At 47.4% G+C, this 19,675-nt stretch overlaps 4 protein-coding genes across 5 annotated transcripts; 3 read left to right on the plus strand and 1 right to left on the minus strand.

Annotated features, from left to right (window-relative positions):
* Positions 1-558: 558 nt before the first annotated feature.
* On the plus strand, positions 559-5,514 carry BDBG_01532 (F-box domain-containing protein). Its single transcript, XM_002628578.2, has 3 exons — positions 559-2,362; positions 2,446-3,482; positions 3,592-5,514. The coding sequence occupies exons 2-3, from the start codon at positions 3,145-3,147 to the stop codon at positions 5,006-5,008; spliced, it is 1,755 nt and encodes a 584-aa protein (XP_002628624.1). The 5' UTR covers positions 559-2,362; positions 2,446-3,144; the 3' UTR covers positions 5,009-5,514.
* A 1,238-nt stretch (positions 5,515-6,752) lies between these two features.
* BDBG_01534 (RNA binding protein) lies at positions 6,753-13,018 on the plus strand. Its single transcript, XM_002628580.2, has 5 exons — positions 6,753-7,649; positions 7,721-8,508; positions 8,710-8,767; positions 8,855-9,561; positions 9,655-13,018. Exons 2-5 carry the CDS (start codon positions 8,353-8,355, stop codon positions 10,591-10,593), a joined length of 1,860 nt encoding a protein of 619 aa, XP_002628626.1. The 5' UTR covers positions 6,753-7,649; positions 7,721-8,352; the 3' UTR covers positions 10,594-13,018.
* Positions 12,249-17,374, minus strand: BDBG_01535. 2 transcript variants are annotated; one of them, XM_031720377.1, is made up of 4 exons: positions 17,065-17,162; positions 16,458-16,988; positions 14,748-16,399; positions 12,860-14,684 (listed from the first exon to the last, which is right to left on the minus strand). In XM_031720377.1, the coding sequence occupies exons 2-4, from the start codon at positions 16,906-16,908 to the stop codon at positions 13,173-13,175; spliced, it is 3,615 nt and encodes a 1,204-aa protein (XP_031576537.1). In that variant the 5' UTR covers positions 16,909-16,988; positions 17,065-17,162; the 3' UTR covers positions 12,860-13,172. The 2 variants fall into 2 exon arrangements, with proteins under 2 accessions (XP_002628627.1, XP_031576537.1); XM_002628581.2 differs by having other exon boundaries at positions 12,249-14,684; positions 16,458-17,374.
* Positions 17,094-19,040, plus strand: BDBG_01536 (cysteine synthase). Its single transcript, XM_002628582.2, has 2 exons — positions 17,094-17,713; positions 17,796-19,040. Exons 1-2 carry the CDS (start codon positions 17,578-17,580, stop codon positions 18,791-18,793), a joined length of 1,134 nt encoding a protein of 377 aa, XP_002628628.1. The 5' UTR covers positions 17,094-17,577; the 3' UTR covers positions 18,794-19,040.
* Positions 19,041-19,675: the final 635 nt, after the last annotated feature.

A 19,675-nucleotide genomic window follows, 5' to 3' on the forward strand; every position in this document is an offset into this window, starting at 1 on the left:
GAAAAATAAATTGAGCAACACAATTTAAATCCACAAATGAGATTGATAGAGCAGTTTGTATCGACCATGTTTATCTCCAGTTAAATGATAGAATCTAGATGAATAGTGTGACTGTGATGTTGACTTTTATACTCTGTTTCCATTCATGAATAATTCAATCAATCAGACTTTGATAGCTTCAAAAATCAAAACTTTGCAAGCTCAGATAACACTCAATGTGAGAGAGGTTGAAGAATTCTGCACCTGTTTTGTTTTGCTATTGAGCTTGATATTGGATTTGTCTTGCCTTCCTTGCAAGCATTCTCAGTTTCATAAAAGCACTGCAAGTGCTTCCATCCAGCGTATATGAAATGTATTAAAGTATGCACAATGTGGGACTCAGACTACTGAAGGTATATAAATTTGCAAGCTGCAAGGTTTGATCCTCTAAGAAGAGAGTAAAATAGAGGAGGAAAAAAAGAGTGATTTCACGCAGGCAAGCTCATGCCCTCGAATTTATATAAATTAGCTGCCTGCCGCCTGTATAAGGGAGTTAATTATCCAAAATAACTAATTGTGCTTGAGCTGGCGCCGGGGATATGGTCATCACCTCAACGGAGGGAGTAAGTGATTAATGCTGATTTATTTAGGGAGTATATACTCTGTATATCCGGACCGAAAGCCGCCCATACAATCAATTGCTTCATCAGACATCAATGGTTGATATCATCGGGCAGGCTTTGTTCGGAAGAACTTTTTTTTTCCCTTTTTCCGTTATTTGGAGGGAAAAAGCCGGTAGAGAATGAGACAATTTTCGATGCATGGGGCGACCGGGGATGATGGCTGAGGGTCGCTAATAAGGGTCCACCGATGAAAGAATACTGCGTGCGCCCAAGGACTGGGTTGTTCGTTCACTTGCAATTAATAAATAAGAAGAGTGGGGAGAGGCATTTTTTGACTGTGGTGCTCGGTGAAGCCTGCAGGAGATAAAGGCAGAGAATGGCCCCGCAGATTTGAGGCAATAATAATGTTCAAGAGAGAGCTTTGGGATACGGATAGATGTTGTGAATGTGTTGAATGTTGATGAGCCTGACTTTTTCATTTCTTTTCTTCCTTCCTTCATTCCTTTCTTTCTTTCTTTCTTTCTTCATTTTTGCCTTTTCTTGTTCCTTTGTCCTGATCTGCTCTATTTTCATGTGCAAGTTGCATGTATCCGGGCTGCTGGAGGGTATGAATACCTTCAAGCTCTGACAATAATGAACAGAGTAACTCCGTAGTCGATTTGCAAAACAACAACTTTAAGGGCAAAATGCGGAGTTCTTTTGTTGAGAGCCTGGGACAGATTTCGTCATTATTTATGCTCTTTATTACTCCCAATCATTATTATAAGTTATTCGGGTTAACCTCCAAGGGACCCGTTAGGTTATAGAAGTTAGTCGGGCAAAGCGTCGAACCTTCGAACCTTGGAACCCTTTGCGGGATCTGTGACTCTGCGGCCATGGATTCGCGGGAATTTTCTTCGGCAGGATCTGAAACACAGAGATTTATATACACACCCCCTCCTTTTGATAGGAGCACCACCTACTAAATTATAATAATAGGCATGGCTTGGTAATTAAATTCCCACTAATTAATACATATAAGATGGTGCAACCACTGTATGTAGTGGTTAAAATATCAATGTTGTGCGGCCTCAGTCCCATCCCTCTCTATCCCCTCATATAATCCTCATCCACTCAAGAATCTCACTCATTCTCATTCTTCCACAGGCTCTCTACTGTAAACTCTGCAGCTGTGTCATATACAGACTGCAAGCTGCTCTGACTGTCACAGTCATAGTCATATCAGACAGGCAGACAGACAAGTGATAATTTGAACTTCTGTGTGCATATAAGATTTCTGGCTTTTTTTTTACATACTACTTAATGGAAAATCAATTAAGTTACTAATCCAAACTCAATCAAATTTAGTAGGGGTGCGCCTATCAAAAAGGAGGGGTGTGTATATAAATCCCTTGAAACAAGCTAGGAGGGCATTTTCTAGGCGCCTTATTAGAGCCCTGGAAGCCCACAACAGAACATCCAGAAGCATGGGAGGGAGGGGGAGAAGAGGCCCAAGACCCGTAAGAGGGATGCACACGGCGTATGGTCGAATGAGCGGGCTGGAACAAGAGAAGAGAGGAGAAAGTGCTTCTAGTCTGGTTGTTAGGCGTGTCAGTAGCGTGTTCGCAGTGCTGGGGTTTGGATGCAGCGTGTGGGTTTATTATTTCTTCCAGGGCCCCAGGGCGTATACTGTACAGTACATAGTGGATATAGCCATATCGGACATGATATCTTGCTCGAGTTAAGCATGGGATATAGCCGAGGACAACTTGGCACGCAAGGTGAAGAGGGGCGACTAATGCAGCCAGCAAATATCGAATTCATGGGGGGATATTAATAGTAACTAATCTGTACTATTTCACAGCTTTAACAGGGAGTCATTAGTTATACATGCCAAAGAAGAATTTCGTGCCATTTTGTAGTTGTGTGATATTGTTATTTATTATTATTATTATTATTATTTGCGTACAATGTGCTGGTGAAAGACGAATCAATCAATCAATCAACCAACCATTGATAGATAGATAGATGGATCACCAACAGCAGCAAACATCCTCCACCTTTCATCTTCCAACTGCTGCACTCACTCACTCATCCTCCAACCTCCTCCACCTCAACCTACCTCAACCTACCTCTGCAAAAATCCTCAGCTTCACCCTTCAGCCAACACCCTCCTCCCAACTCCACCAACCAGTGTCGAGCATCAGTCCGCCTCTTTCTCCCTAGGCTTTGCTCAGCGTCACATCCCCCGACGATCTACCAACTCGCTCCAACGCCCGCTATAGCCCATATCCTCTCTCTCCTCCCCTCCCCCCGAGCCCGCTTCTGTTTCACATTCACATCCCGCCCGATGTAGACTATTTAGTAATAATATCGGCACCGGTACTAGCATTGGCTCCCCCCTACGCTACGTACGCCATCGATTATCACCGGCTTCTCCCTCGCTTCCTTCCCCCCTCTCTCCTCTTTGATCTCGCATTCAACACCCACACTTCCAATCTAGCACAAAGGAAGGGAATAACTTTGAAAGAATAAAAAAATAAAAATAAAAAAATAAAAAAACATGAAGCTGTTCAAGCACTTCCGTTCCAAGGGGAAGAGGAAAAGTGTGGACCACTACGGCTATGAGCAGCACGAGAAGTACAGCAATGATCACTACAACCACCAAAGCCCTCAGCACTCCGGCTCCAGCTACGGCCCAGCCATAGACTACACGCGAAACCTCCCGCCCGAGATTCTCTCTAGGATCTTTTCCTACGTCTGCCTCCATGTCCTGGACGATACTTACAACTCCTCTGAGGAGTCCATGACAGACGATGTCTGCATGCTCTGTGACATGCGGGACCTTGCCCACTGCGCAGTGGTCTGCAGGAAATGGTATCCTCCCGCTCATCGTCTCCTGTATGTCCTCTCCATAGATATATATCTATACTCCCTATCCTATCCTTTTCTTTTCTTTAAGGAAGGGTATGCAGTACCCGTACTAACCATTCCTGTCCTGGTGCTATAGATACCAAAATGTCCGTATCGATGCCGTGCATTATTGCGAGCTCGAGTATGAATTGTCTGCCAAACGGAAGAAGAACTCGTTCCTCGACCACAACTCGGAGCCACTGGATGCGCCCATGACGCGGTTGACGCTATTCAGCAGGTCAGTGCGCGAATCTCAGCGCATAGGAAAACTCGTGCTCTCGTTACGGATGCCCTATATGACTCGAGAGGCCGGTAAGCTATTGCTGGCGCAGACTGTACTTATGCTACCGAACCTACGATATGTGGACTTGCCTGCGGGTTTTTACTGCGATGATGAGTCAACGCTCATCCTCAAGCAAACCTTGATCGCCCGGTGTCCAGATATTCGACGGATGAAGTATACCAGGGGTTCAGAGAAAAGTTTCGCTGCCATTCAGCCACCGGATGAGATGGACAATGGGGATCCGTTTCTGCAAAGCCGCCAACTGCGTCAGCCGCCCCGGCCACAGATCAAAGTCTGGCCAAACCTCGAGGTATTGGAGCTTTCTGGCCTGAGCGTTTCCATTGACATACTCCGGAACGTCCTGGTTCAATTCCCACGCTTAACGGACCTGAAGCTGGAGGAATTAAACGAGATCGAACCGGTCTTATTCAAGAATTCGCCTTCCCTAAGACCCTTCCTACCCATTGAGCGCCTCACCCTCAACAATACCCCAGGAATCACCGACCGCGCATTCATGAACTACTTCAGCACCAACCACAACAAACAGGCCCTGAAGCACCTCACCCTGTCCAACACCGGCATCACGCCAAGCTGCCTCCACCACATCCTCAACAACTCCCCCCAAATCCACAGCCTCTCCGTCACCCAGTACATCTCCGAAGGTTTCATCCAGGATAACGTCCCCCCGCTCGCCTCCCGTTCCCTCCGCCTCCTCCATTATGAAATCACAGCCAGGACCGAAAACCACGCCGCCTACTACTACAAATACCTCATGTCCTCCCTCCTTTCCGGCTCCCTCCCAGGCCTCCTAGACCTCTACGTCCGCGACGCCAAGTTCCCAGAAATGCTCATGTACGCCTCCCTACCGCAGCTTGGGGCCCCTAACGGCGGCGGCCCACCCAAGGGCCTCAACCAGGCCATGTCCGTCTACAGCAAGGGCGCCAACGAGGTAGAGTGGAACTTCACCGCGTACGAACCGCTGGATATTCCGGGCGCGGGCGGCGCTGGCGGCCGACGACGACGCGGCAGCTCATCACGCCCCGTGAGTTTCCATGGTGCACAGCTGAGTCCGGCCTGGGGCGACGAGGCGCGCAGGAGTGTGCTGGTTGGGAATGGAGTTGGTGGGTTCCTGGCGCTTCCTGGGGAAGAGGAGAGGCCGAAGAGTAGTGGCGGGGCGTGGATGCATCGTCATCACCGGCGGGAGGGGAGTAAAGGGGATCTCTGGCGGTGATTGCCCCGCGAAGCGCAAGGTGGGGGCTGGATTGTTAGCGTTTTTCCCAATCTGTTTCGGATTTTCTCCTTTTTTTCTCCAACTCACTTTTTTATTTTTATTTTTATTTTTACTTTACTCTTTCTTTTATAAACCCATTCCTTGCCCTATTATTTTTCCTTTTTCTTGGATTATGATACTCTGTACGTTGGGCTGGATCGAGTTTCGGTTGGCTTTAACTTGGCCTGGTTGAAAACATGGAATAATGTGCATGAGTGCATGAGGTGGGAAGGAGATAACACTGAAGAGAGAGGGGTTTGTTTTCTCTTTGTTTTTCTGGTTTTATATTCCCCCCACGTTTTTCCTTTATTTATCTGTTCTTTTATATCTAGGGACCTGGTTGTCCCTTGTTTTTTATTTTATTTTTTATTTTTTTATATATTTATTCTAAAGCTTCCTTTCATCATTCAATCAGATCGCGCCTTTTGGAGTTTGGATTTTTGCGATAACGTGACCCCCCCCCCTCCTTTTGTCTTCTTGGGAGGCTATATTTCCTCTCAACTGATTTATCTTTTACTCTTTTTACTTATTTACCTATTCATTTTACCCATTCATTTCTTCTTCTTTTTCTCACCATTTTTCTCTACACATTCTACCGTTCTACAGATTCCCCTTTTCGCACGTTTATTTCCTCGTTTCGTTTCATATTTGGGTTTCTTGGTATCGCTCAGAATGTGTCCAAAAATGATTAGGGATGGAAAAGAGAAGTGAAGTATGTAGATGAGGTAGAGAGAATATATATATCTTCTCTGAAATATGAACAATACGAATTGATATATATATATTTGTTTACTTTCATCCTGTACATCTTGATCATTTTATATCTTATGTGCGCCCTTAGAGTTATTTTTATTGTTTTTCAATGTGGATGATACAGCTTAGCACCGCGTTTACAACTTGACTTTTATTTATTAATAGTAGCGGAGCAGAGAAAGATAGGTTGTGAAGGCTCCAGGTTCGCCAGGCCACACGTCTTGACCTCCCCCGCCGCCCCCCGCCTGCTCCTCCCGTAAACTGAAACTGACCAGGACCCTTTTACACGAGAGACGGGAAATGATGTTTTCGACGCCGAGTCCATCATTAATAAATGTTTGTTATAGTTAGAGATGTAACTATATATAGGGAATATCTAGGTATGTATCCTTTGTGCCTCCCTCCCGGTCTTAACTCCCGGTTTGGTATCGACGGGGATGGAGGTTGGACTCCTGTACATGTATATATATATAGTGTGAAGATGATGACGATGGTGATGATGAAACTTGCGCGGAGGATGGTATATAAATATTTTATATATATCTCGAGATTACAATCCATAGACCCTTGACTCCCGCATCTACTCCTTTTTTCCCTTCTGGTTGGTATTTGTACATGTACATGTATATTCATGTCAGAGCTGGTGGGAAATCTTGAGGAAAGCCGGAGCGAAAACGGAGGAGGGGGGGGGCGGCCATGTTGAGTGCGGGGAATAAACCATCCTATGAAACCGGACTTTTTAGTTATTTATATATTTATTTCCTTTTTTATTTCCTTTTTATCGTTTTCGAGAATGATCCTTGATCCAGGTTTGGTTTTTTTTTCTTTTTAGTGGCCAGGGTGGTTAGGCAAGTTGGATAAGGAAAAACTTCCTGGCGTCACGGCTTTTTTCCATGCACGTGTATATAGTTCAGGGGCTGGCGCTGCACTTCATTGTTGAGAGAAAGGGGGGTTTTTTTTTCTTCTTTTTTTCTTTCGCTTTCATTCTCTAATATCAAAGGAATTTACTCAAAATTCATGACCTGCTAGCAGGCTTTGATACCATATCTATCCTCTTCCATCCAGCAGCACAAGTCAATCGATATACCCTGGAAATGATGGAAGCGCCCGGAAATTGGTGCATGGCAGCAAGCGAAGGGTGGCAGGGGTGTGGACCGTTAGAAGGACCTGTTCATCCTGGTCAGAGACTAGGGGAATCAGGAATCAGGGCCGTTCATGGATGCAGAAGAGAACGGGTATGAGCGGAAGCATGTGGCTGGGTGGGTGTAGCCCCGATATGTGATTTTTTCGAGTTTAGGATGTTGAGGGAATGGCAGTTTATATCCATTTTGTTTCTTCCAGTTTCCCCCGTTTCCCTATTTCCTCTTTTGCTTTCCTTTTTAGCTGTATGCGTTTACTGACGGAAGAATCGATTCATACATGGATGACAGACAACACATGGCGTGGTCTGGACATCGATCCGGGTATCCTTCATTCCCTCCCCCCTCCAAAAATATGGCAGCAGCCGACGGTCGAACTCAGGCCTCCTTGGCGGGTGTGATCGAGGGCAACCAACAACCCCCACCATCGAACTGCTTGCAACGTCTCATCAGTCAGCACTGCTAGCATCTGCTAGGCAACTTCTCGAGCAAAAAGCCTGAACGCAGCCTTTTCCCTTCTCTTTGCTCCCTTGGTTTTTCTTCGTTTGCTTTAATTTTTCGCAACGTTCTCTCATCAATGCACGGCGCGAATCATAAGGAGGGATCCCACGCGAGTGACTGCCGCATAGCTAACTAAGAAGCGCTTTTATGTACTGTACATGTACACATAGTACTCCGTATAGTATGTGCTGTGCCTCGTTAAGTTAAGCGTAAGAGCACCACCCGGTTCCTGCGGCAGATAGCCTTTTTCCTTGTGAATTGTTAATAATAGGCCGTGAAGCTTGGGGATAAGTAGCATAGTAGTAGTAGGACCGTGGATAGCTAACGTGGATTATGTGGGAGCTTCCAACTTAAAACAAAACCTGCTCCGGAATAGGAGAGAAATATATTATATTATCTGATTGCAGCTCTCATGGGGTAGAATACTGTAAATAGTAAATACATTGGTTGATGTGAAGTAAATATTCTTCTTTGGAAATAGAAAAGTAGCACTGAAAAACAAAAAACAAAAAATAAAAAATAAATCCAAAAAAATAAAACGTGGCCCAAAACAGCAAAAGACTTGGCTCCAAGCACAACGCCTTAACTTTCCACCTCACTCAAACATCTCCACCACCGCCGTCTATTCTCTGCTCATCGTCGTCTCTCCCTTCTCCCTTCTCCCCTTTTCACTCTTTTCTCTCCTCCCTCCCCGCCTGTGTCTCTGTGTCGAGTGCGTGTATGTGTGTGGTGGACTGACATTCATCCCTCTCCTGGCTCCCTCCCTGCCAAGAGCAATTTACTCGCCTTGTCTCCTCTCCTGTCCTCCGTCGGTTCTCTCTCCCAGCCAGAAATCTCCCCCAATCCTTCCACCCCCCACCCCCCCCCCCCCTTGCTCCCTCCCTAGTCAATCCGTCAAGTCGACTATCAGAGATGGCTGCTATTCACGCGCCCTCCCCGAAACTGGACCGCTATGTCGTTATCCACGTTGCTACCACCTGCGATGAACATGGCGTGTATGTCACCAAGGACTCGGCAGAGGTCATCGAATTGGGCTGGATATTGCTGGACTCTGAAAACTGCAAGGAGGTGAGTCCTGTTCCATTCTGGAGTACAGGGAGAAGAAAATAAAAGCAAGAATCTGTGCTGGGTGTTTTCATTCGTTTTTAAGTTTTCTTTTGTGTACTATATATATATTGGCTGCTGGCAACCCTCTTTTTCTTGCAGGTGAAGGTTGTGGTTTGATCTTAAGATATAGTTGTCAGTTAACTTTCCCCCCCTTTAAATTAGTTGCATCGCGAGAGCGTCCTAGTTAAACCAGTTAATACCCCAATTACCCCCCTCTGCAGTAAGTGTGGCCCGTTATCTCGACCCGGATATTGGGAGATCCCTCTCCCTGTATTGCTGTGGACAACTGGCTGACGGCCGCGCTCAGCGAGCTTGACTACCCTCACCTGGGAACATGTCCGCTCAGCAGGAACATTCCGGGACGCCATCAACCAGTTTGATGCCTTCGCCCAGGAGCATCTCCTCTCCAAGAATCTCGAGTTCTCTTTCGTAACATTGGATTCTTGGGACATGCGTGTCCAACTCCCTCGCGAAGCCCGAGACAAGGCGGTTGTCCTCCCCCCATACCTCCAGCACTCGCGTACCTTCGATCTGCGGACGGAATACCAGCGATGGCAGCAACACCACCCCGAGTCTCTCCCATTCGGTCCCAGTGACCTAGCAAACATATGTGCTGCTCTCGAGGTCGAGCCCATGCAGTCATCCGCTCCCATCAAACACAATCTCCCCTTCCATCTGCAGGCTCTGGCCCCTGCATCTCCAAGGCGTGCTATGGAGGAAGCAATTACTCTGGCCCGAGTCCTCCATGGATTGATCAGAAAATCACAACCTGCCCACGAACACCCGGAGATTCTCACCCGCCCAATGGACGCTCGAGCTGACGTCCGCGCTTTCTTGGCCGAACGCAGTAAAGTTCTTCACATGAGCGGTCTACCGCACGACACCACCCAGTCCGAGCTAGAGAGTTGGTATACCCAGTTCGGAGGTCGTCCAATTGCCTTTTGGACTCTGAGAACCCCTGACCAGCACAAACCTACTGGCACTGGATTTGCTGTTTTCTCGTCTCACGAAGAAGTATGTATCTACATCTATTTTCCATGTCTTTTATATATATATATATATATATATACTTTATACAACTTTTAACTAAATTATGCTTGTACTTAGGCTGCGGAAAGTCTCTGCATGAATGGGCGTGCTCTGAACGACAAGGCCATCGAAGTATCTCCTTCCTCTAGCCGTGTTCTGGACCACGCTGCCGAAATCCTTACTCCGTTCCCTCCTAGTAAGAATCGTCCTCGCCCGGGCGATTGGACTTGCCCATCCTGCGGATTTTCCAACTTCCAGCGCCGTACGGCATGCTTCCGCTGCTCTTTCCCGGCTGTCGGAACTGCCCCAGACCCAATGGGTTATGGAGGCTATGGCTATGGTCCTCCATCGATGATGCCCCCGCCACACCATATGGGACACCATGGAGGTCATGGACACTCACGAGGCATGGGCGGAAATGGTGGTGTAGTTCCGTTCCGAGCTGGTGACTGGAAGTGCGGTGCTGAGGGCTGTGGCTACCATAATTTTGCCAAGAATATCAACTGCCTTCGCTGCGGTGGTCCTCGCTCTGGTGCTGCGGTAGTTGCGGACTCTGCTTTCCCTTCGCCAATGGATCCTCCATCTGGGTTTGGAATGGGTCCGGCATCTATTGCCAGCACCCCAGGCCCAGGCCCATTCGCTTCTAGTGCAGGTGGCTTCGGTGCCTTTGGACAACAGTTTGGAGGTCCTCCCAGCACCTACGCACTTCCCTCTGGCCTGGGAGCCGCCTCCGGCCCCTACCCACCAATGGGCCAAATGAGTCAAATGAATCAAATGAATGCTCCCTACGGATCAGCCAATGCATCCCATTCCGCGGCCTCGTTCGGTAATCCGGCCACCCAGGCTGCCTTCACTGGTGCAGACCATGTCCCTCAGCCCGTTGGCGCCTCCAACGGCAACTTTTATGGCAACGATGCCTCCGCTGATCCCTTCGCTTTCTTGGCCTCCGGACTGGGCTCTTTGACTGTGGAAGAGTCCCGCAGGAATGGTGCGGCAAATAACAAATCTCCAGCATAAATTTTGCCATTGACTTTTGGCCTCGCAAGAGCATACCCCCGGGAAATACCATATCGAGACTTTTTGTTAATTTTGGCTTTTGTAAACGTTCGCATCGCCCTTTTTTGGTTTTATTTTCGCAAGTTACATCCATAGGTGCATGGCTACTGCTCTATATCTAGAGATGTCTGTCCTGCGATATTTGGTGCATTGGGCGGAAACAGAAGTTCTTTTTCGGAAGGCAGCAAGTTGCTACATTTGCATGGAGCATACAATAACCAATCCTGGGCCACAAAATTATATCCGCTTCTGTATACCCGGGAATTTTCGTTGAGCAATTTTCGATCGGGGACTTTGTTGTTTCTTCATTTTCTTGTTTGTTTTTACTACACTTTGCTACAACTGTGTTATCTTATTATTTCCGCTTTTGTGTGGTTGATCGCGTCGTACTATTCCTGTGTCCTCTTCTCACCTTTTCTGTTTTTTATATTGTTTTCTTTATATTCATTCACCAGTTTTCCTTTGTTTCTTTTCCTTTCACCTTTTCGATCGTGGAACGGCGGACAATGGTAAAATTTGAGGGTCGCACGGGTCAGCATTGATGGGCGAAACGAAGACATTTCAGCATGGCATGACATGATCGGGACGTGCATAGATGCTGTTTTCATAAAGCCATCACCTTGGTTTCCACGTCGTTCATTGTCGTCAGCATAGCGAGTCGGGGGGAAACAAAAAATTGTTTGTTCTTCTTTTTGGATTGGTTTGGGTCATTGGACAGGATCGTATAGTATGAGAATTTTCCTTCCCTCGAAATACACCGAATATTGTTAGGCGGCAGGAAAGGGGGTTTCCACTATCGGCAGGGAAAGAAGCCAGAGGTGTATATCTCGACACGACCTTCCTTTTAACAACAACTGGGGGGGATAACGGGGAGATACAGGTCAACAAAATCATCGGAGAAGATCTACCAAAAAATGGGATTTTTATATGGGAGAAAACAAATGAATTGGGATGGGTGGTTAAGGCACACAGTGGTATTACGGAAAAAGGGAATCGCTACCAAAAAGAGATGGGAAAGAACAAATGGACGGATGAACCAGGGGGAAAAATCATCAACAACTTGACTTTCAACAACCCCACCCACATCCATTTTTCTCTTTTAAATATTACCTCCCGGTTTTCTTTTTATGAGCTCTGTTCGGGGTATGCTTCCTCATTTGCTTTCTCTTTTCTTTTTCTTTCTACTTCTTTTCTTTTTGGAGAAACCAGATCTATTGTTTGATTGTTATTATTATTATTATGATTCTTTTGGCCATTTTTTGTCTGGATTACTATAGGCAACCGGGGGTCGTTTATTATGTTGTTGGAGCGGGAAAAACGGAACGGAGCTTCTTCTTTTTTATATGTTCGTTTGGGGGCTTCTTATGCCTTGTTGGTTAGCCGGTTGGTTGGTCGCTTGGTTAGTTGGTTTGTTGGCTGGTTGGGCATGGCAAAATGGCAAAATGGCAGGCAAATGGCATGGATTGGTTTTCTTTTTTAAGTTCCTTGCTTCTTTTTTATTTTATTTTTATTTTTATTTATTTCTCTCTTCTCTTCAAGTATGGAACAGAAAAATTGGTGGGCGGGAACCGTTTGGAGTGATGGTGCGTGGTTTGGTGGAATTTTCTTTTCTTTTTTCCTACAATTGTTTTTTTCTATATTATCTTTTCTCCTTTTCTTGGTCATTAGCGACACGGTACTATACTCTAGAGCCCCCAATCCTTTCCCTCCCACCCTCCTGATCGATTGACTAACAGCTTTTATCGGACTATTTTGTTGCTGCAGCTTCCTCTATCCTTTCTCCTTCCCTCCGCTGTCTCTCTCTCTCTCTCCCTCTCTATGTTGTGTGTTCGAGGTTGACTTTCTTCCTCCCCCCGCTTCAGCCCCATATTTCTCTATATATATCCTCTATCTCACTCCCATATCTCCTCTTCCCTACTAAATTGAGAAAATCGCCTAGCCCATGTTTATTATCCCCCTCTTGACTTCCCCCAGCCCCTATTCCCCTAAACTCACTATCATCAAATCCCATATATTAAATGCACAACCCATCCCTCCTCCGCTCTATATCTATTATCTATTCCCCAGAACTGAACTATTGCTCAATTAAACTCGTTCATAGCTAGGGCTATTCTTCTGTTTTATCCTTCCCTGCCACTCCTAACATATATACCCTTTGTGAAGTAGGAGTGCGAATGTGATGGACGCGCTTGAGCTTCACCACGTCGTCATCTGCGGAGAGATACCGGGGCGGTATGTAGATCGTAAAATATCAAGCTAAGGCCAGAAGCTAAAATGGATGTGTAAATTGAAATCAGGTATCCATTCATTATATATACCGCATTAAACCAGAGATTATCAAGACCAGACAGAACCAATACCAGCAGAAAAAAGCGACGGGTGTTGCCAATAAATAAAACCAAAGGACAAGATAAATAGAAGAGACCAAATAAAGATAAAGTAAACCCTCATGTCTTCCGGCCAGGAATCCGCTTTAAAAGTCCAAATAAAACAAAAACGGGGTCACAATCCTCTACTATCAACATAATATCCTCCCCTGCTCACCCCTCAGCATCAGTAAACACATCCGTCCCCGTATCAACAGTACTCTCGCGTTTCCTCCCGCCACCGCCAGAGCTCCGAGAAATGATCGTATCATCACCCTCCCCAGCTTCCGTCCGACTCTCATCCATACCCGCATCCACACTCCCAGCCTCGCTCTGAACCACACTTAAAATGCTCTCACCATCATCTCCGCGCTCTCTCTTGATAGCCACGGACGCCCCAGAAGCCATAGAAGCCATAGAAGCCACAGAACGGGCCACCGAACCCTCCCTCGACATTCCCCTGGTTCCTCGACTCCTTCCACTCTCCCGCCTACCGCTACTACTATGACTTATAGCACTAGTCACAGAAACAGCCCGGCTTGTATGCGTCTTAGATGCCGCGGCCGCGGTGGCCGCAGCGACAAGCTTTAAGACCGCGTTCTTCGCTTTAACCAGTGCATTCCTGCCTGTCGCATCGCTCGCGACGCCAGAGGAGATCGCCTGGTCTAGTAGATCCTTCACAAGGAGCGGTAACCCCCCATCATCATCGGAAGCGAACTGAACTTGGCCGGTGAGATTGTTGGAGCGCATGCTAGAGCGGAGACTCTCATGATCATCTACACCATCTGGTACGCGTGATCCGGACCGTGAAGGCGCGGTTGGAGGTGTAGGTGGGGATGGAACGTGTAGTTTGCTCAGTAGGGAGAGTAGATGTTTTTTCTCCTCTTTGGTAGAAGCACTCGTCGAGCCCACTCCGAGGAGGCGTTGGAGGACATCCCGCATCAGGGCTAGATGGAGGCTGTCGCTGGGCCGGAATGCGGCGATGTTAGTGGCGGTAGAGAGCCCAGGAAGTTGCGCTTCACCACCTAATCCGACGATTCGTCGTTCATCTGTCCATTCCGCAAGCATGCCTACAACATTCGACATGAGAGATTTGACTTCCTTTTCACCGACACTTTCATCGATCTCTCCGTCGCTGTCTTCATCGGCTTCTAAGGCATAGAAATCATCGGCAGCAGTTAAGACTGAGTGAACTACCGGCACAGCAATTTTACGCATGTGTTGAGCGTTTGCAGCGCGGGAGTGGCAGTAGACGGGCAGGAAGTACGTCAGTGCTTGTCTGAGAGCTAGGTTATCCCGCGTCCGGGGATGGAAGAATGAGAGAACGAGAGCTTGTAGGAGGGCATCTATGGAGTTCTCGTTCAGCTCTTTGATCGATAAGGGCACATTAGGGCCGGACGGGGATAAGGTTCCAGTAAGCAATAGTTTCGCCAATGCAGTGACAGCCGCCGTTTGGACAATTGGCGGGGAACTGGTTTTCAATGACTTGGCGAACACTCTGAGCAATGGCTTTTGAAACGGGGGAGGAATGACAGAGTTGCTTTCATTTGGTGATTGAACTGGTAGAAGGATTGAAGTATGCGTTGTGAGGATATCGGCAAGAATGCGGATCGCTGTTTCTTGCAGAGCCTCGTGGCCTTTCGTGTAGCAGTGTATAAACAAGCTCATGTTCTCTTCAGCCAGCGTCTAGAAAGCGGTCAGCGGTGATTCACTATAAATATTATCGAGATTCCTATTTGATCATCTTACCTTATCCAATAGACAGCATAGGCCCAAGCACTGAAGTCCACGCTCTCTAATAGGGGCCTCGTGGCTCCTGACTGCTGGGACCACCAGATTGTTCAGCATGGTAACTAGGTGCATATTGTCTTGCAAGTTGCCTTCAACATTTTGAAGCATACATTGCGCGATATAAAGACACTTCATGTTCACCATAATCTCGCGAAGAAGCTTGGCTTTAGCCTCTTCCTTGTTAAACGGAACCTCTTCACTATCATCCTCATCTTCCTCATCTTCATCGCCAGGGGTCTCGGATCGATTCCGCTTAGATTTCCTACTTTCCTCACTCTGTTCCGACTTCGCGGAGACAAAGCTATCCTCTGACACGATCGTGTCATGGACTTCTGCTACAGCTTCGAGCACGACACCACAAAACTCACTTTCACCAGCGGCGTCGGGACCACAAACCGCTCGCAGAGCCTCGACGACAAGTTTTGTTACCTCCTCTGGGAGATTAGGGACTGCTAATGTCTCTCTGAGAAGAGCAAACATCTTTCTTCTGCCAACTTCGTCACTATAGTCAAGAGTAAGGCAGATATGCAGGAGTTGCTCAACAACGAATTCGCACTCGACGGTTTCTTCTTCCGCGCGCTCATCCTCTGCTGGTCCATTCAGCCTGTCTAAAAGAGAAGCCGTATACTTATGGAGGTAGTAAGCCAGTGCAGTAACTTCGGGAATCTTTTCATCCACCAAATCGTGATATTTACCATCACCCTCTTCCTTGCAGAACTGGTTGAAGCTTCGTGCCATAAACACTGTTTCCGGTGTGAGAGATTCCCAGAATTGCTCATTGAAATCAACTGCTTCACGGTAGTCAGGGCGTCCTTCCCAAAAGATCCTCATGGCCTCATGAGCAATTCCACCCTCGATTCCAGAGTTCACAACATCTATCCGTTCTAGAAGCTCCATCAGCGCGGGCATGCTGGGTGGGGCAGTTTTGTCTGTGGGTTGTTGGCCATCTTCTTCAGCTTCGGGCCGCCCAGCGCAATCCTCGATCCAACGTTCGTAAAATAGCCTACCAGCCGCCTTCTTGACATTGTCATCGCGATCCCGAATTCCCCATCGTAGTAGTTTTTCTCTCATGGACAAGGAGAGATGTCTAAAGTCTCCCAATTGTGGAAGTAGACGCGAGTATAATGCTCTCCGTGTTGGTGCATCCAGGTCTCGGGCCCGTTCTAGAAGGTAAGGTAGGGTTGTTGGCGTTAATGGAAGGTTAAGAAGCAACGTGCGTCGCACTTCAGCGCTAGTATCATTTTGAAGGACATCCAGTAGTCTATCCAGGAGCGCTGCTGCCCCATCGTTCTTGCTCGATTCGTCGTCTTCGTCTTCATTTCCGGCGAGTCGCCCAAGGCCCATGACGGCCTGGACGCGCACGGAGGGTTCTTTATCTCTGATGCGCTTGACTAAACCTTGTCGGATAAGGTGATATAGCTCATCATCCACAGAATCTAGTGAATTGACGATGTGAGTCACGATCTGCGTTGTTCGATATCGGATAATCCTCTCCTTGGCCGCGAGGAGTGGAATCATGGTTGACACAATGCTGAATATCAGCCTGGAAGTAGGGGTCTCTGGTAGAGACTGAGTCTCATCTGGGTCTCCCTGAAGGAACACCTCAAAATCTACGTGATCCGTTAGGGTGTGGGAAGATGGAATAATTTTAGTCGTTGTCTAACATACCTCTCTCGGAAGCTAGTCTTAGGAAAGTCCCGAGGAATTTAATGACCCGATCTGCCGCCCCTTCTGTCTTTTTAACCCCGAGGATTCTCAGCATGCATCTGGAAACCTCAATATTAAACTCCTTCTCCGCCACCCCGTCGTCAGCAGTGAAGCCATCGTTTATGGACTCTTCATGCTGCTTGCTTCCCTTCCCTTTCGTCTTCTCCCGTCGCAATCCACAACAACCTTCTTGTATCTTCCTTAACCGTACAACGAGTTTCCTATGGCCGGTTGCTGAACGTTGCGCATCTGAGAAAATCTCGACTATGCTTTTCCGGAGATGTGGAGACGAGGTAGGCAGCGCGGGCTCTGGTGGGATGAATACAGACGGCGCACTTCTTTCAGCGGGCGGGGCTGAAGACTTGCGAGTAGACGTCGCCGAAGAGGCCCGGGCAGAAACTCGAGCGGGCATGGTGGGAATATTGGGGCGCAATCGAAACGTCCACGCCGGCTTCCTGTACCTACCCTCGGGGACGGGGAAGGAATGCGTGCCTGGTTATTACAGATCTCAGCTAATCCTGTAGGAGGAGCGGGGCTAGATGTATAAGCATCAAAAGAATAGTGATACTTGGTCTCAAATCAATGTAATCAGCCTATATCGGGGTCGAATGCTGTCACGGAGTTGTTGGTAGTTCATCGGCGCTGATGTTGTTGTTTACATTGACGTCGAATTGCCGCTTTAGGCAATGGGCATAAACAAAGCTAATGCACGCTGATCGCGCTAAGATAAGGGCTCTGAAGTCCACGTGGAACATCTTGGCCCAGATTGATAATGGATGGCATGTCTCTATGTTTTGATCGCGTATAAAAGATGCATATTCTGTTCAAGACCATATAAAATTTGTCTACCTATTTCTATTTCCATTCCTCAGGGTCAGGGGCATCACATAATTGTGTATTCTCCGGCCTGCCTCGATGAATCTTCCGAGATGTACTGGTCTTCCGGTGCACGTGACTAATCTCTAGTTCCTTATCACGCAATCGATGCTATTGTACTCGGCGCTTGCAGGCTCTGTAATTGACTCTAACTCATTCTACAGATATCAAATTTACCCGTCCATTTACTTGCACATCAGGCATCATGTTCCGCACCAGTGTCAGACGCTTTGCCACCACGGCTTGCAGGTCAGCGGAGACCATTGCGCAGATTGAGTCCAAAAACGCTTATGGCATCCAAGTTTCAAAAGCCCAAGGAGTCGTGAAAGGCCTCACAGGAGGTAAGGTACCACCGATTAACCTGTGTTTTCATTTCCAACGTACGTCTAGCCCCTACATGAATTTACTGACTTCGCGTGATAGCAATTGGAAATACACCCCTCATCCGGCTGAACAGGCTCTCAGAGGAGACGGGCTGCGAAGTTCTCGGAAAAGGGGAATTCCAAAACCCGGGAGGCAGCGTCAAGGATCGCGCGGCGTTGTATGTTGTCAAGGATGCGGAGGAGCGAGGGCTTCTGAAACCTGGTGGCACGGTTGTTGAAGGCACAGCCGGGAATACCGGAATCGGCCTGGCCCACGTCTGCCGATCGAAAGGATACAAACTCGTCATTTACATGCCCAACACACAGTCCCAAGGCAAGATCGATCTCCTACGGCTCCTCGGTGCGGAGGTATACCCCGTCCCCGCAGTAGCCTTCGAAAACCCGCAAAACTACAACCACCAAGCCAGAAGACATGCCGAGTCGCTAGACAACGCTGTCTGGACAAACCAGTTCGATAACACGGCCAACCGCCGCGCGCATATTGAGACTACAGGCCCAGAAATCTGGGCCCAAACTGGAGGTAAAGTCGACGCTTTCACCTGCGCGACTGGCACGGGCGGCACGCTAGCAGGCGTCACCAGATATTTGAAGACTGTCAGCGATGGGCGCGTAAAGAGCTTCCTCGCAGATCCACCAGGAAGTGTGCTTTACAAATATATATCAAGCGGCGGGAAACTTATTGAACGAACGGGCAGCAGTATAACGGAAGGAATTGGCCAGGGTCGTGTTACAGACAATCTACAGCCGGATATCGACCTGGTGGATGGAGCGTTAAATATCAGTGATGAAAAGAGCATTGAGATGGTGTACCGGTGTTTAGATGAGGAAGGTCTTTACCTTGGCGCCAGCTCGGCTCTCAATGTTGTTGCGGCGAAGGAGGTTGCTGAGAAGCTGGGCAAGGGCCATACCGTCGTTACTGTATTATGTGATGGTGCCTATAGATATGCCGACCGCCTATTCTCGGAGAAGTGGCTGCAGAGTAAGAACCTGCGCGGCGCGATACCTAAGCATCTAGAGAAGTATATTGTTTTGGAATGACTTTATGTGTTTATATGTATATATTATATATTAGCTTCTTGGATTTAGTCCTGCGGGTATGTGTAGAAGCGTTGTCTAATTTCTAAATATAAAGTCGCTGTTAGATCCTATTCAGTCTTCCTGCGAAATGATTCTTGGTAAATAGATCACTATAGACAGCATGATCTGTGGTATAAAAGTATTTTGTTGCTGTAATATCCCCCAAAAGGACAACCTGCTACCATTTTTACATTCAAGTACATATCCCCCCTTATATTTGGATGTCGCCTTTCTATTCGCATAGTTGCAGAGGACGTTAATAAGGTAAGTGAGGGGAGATGCCATGGGCTATCGTTGAGTCGCGTACTGCTATGCCTTGTATCCAAATCCTCCCGACTGGAGGGTAAGTAGATGCCTTCCCAGCCTAGACGGAAAATATAAAATGAACCTTCTACACGCGTCGAAAGTTAGGAAACCTCCCTCATTTCTGGCGTATAGGGCTTCGCTAGCATGGCTGAGGGCGTAGGCATGACATTAATCCTGCAAGAAGCAGTGTTCGCTAGAAACCTGTGTATCTTCATACGGGCGGTTGTGTTCTATGGGATATCAAGCTTAGTAGAGAAGAAGGGGAGGGGGATTGGATTGGGGTTAGTCAGCCAATTGCCCGCTTTTCAGCTTTGCGGAGGGGGCCAAAATATTCACATTTCTCTAGAATCATTCAATTATTATTCAAATATATGTTTTTCATATCTTTATCATCATATATTAACTCTTTTGTTAATATATTTACAATATCTGCTGTTCTGCTGTTTACAAGCTTATTACTGAGTGAGTTATAAATTTATTATTCAGCTTAAAACTCTCTTACGGAGTTACGTACTCTGTACTCTGTACATAACTATG

This window comes from Blastomyces gilchristii, assembly GCF_000003855.2.
Source record: "Blastomyces gilchristii SLH14081 genomic scaffold supercont1.2, whole genome shotgun sequence".
NCBI lineage: Eukaryota > Fungi > Ascomycota > Eurotiomycetes > Onygenales > Ajellomycetaceae > Blastomyces > Blastomyces gilchristii.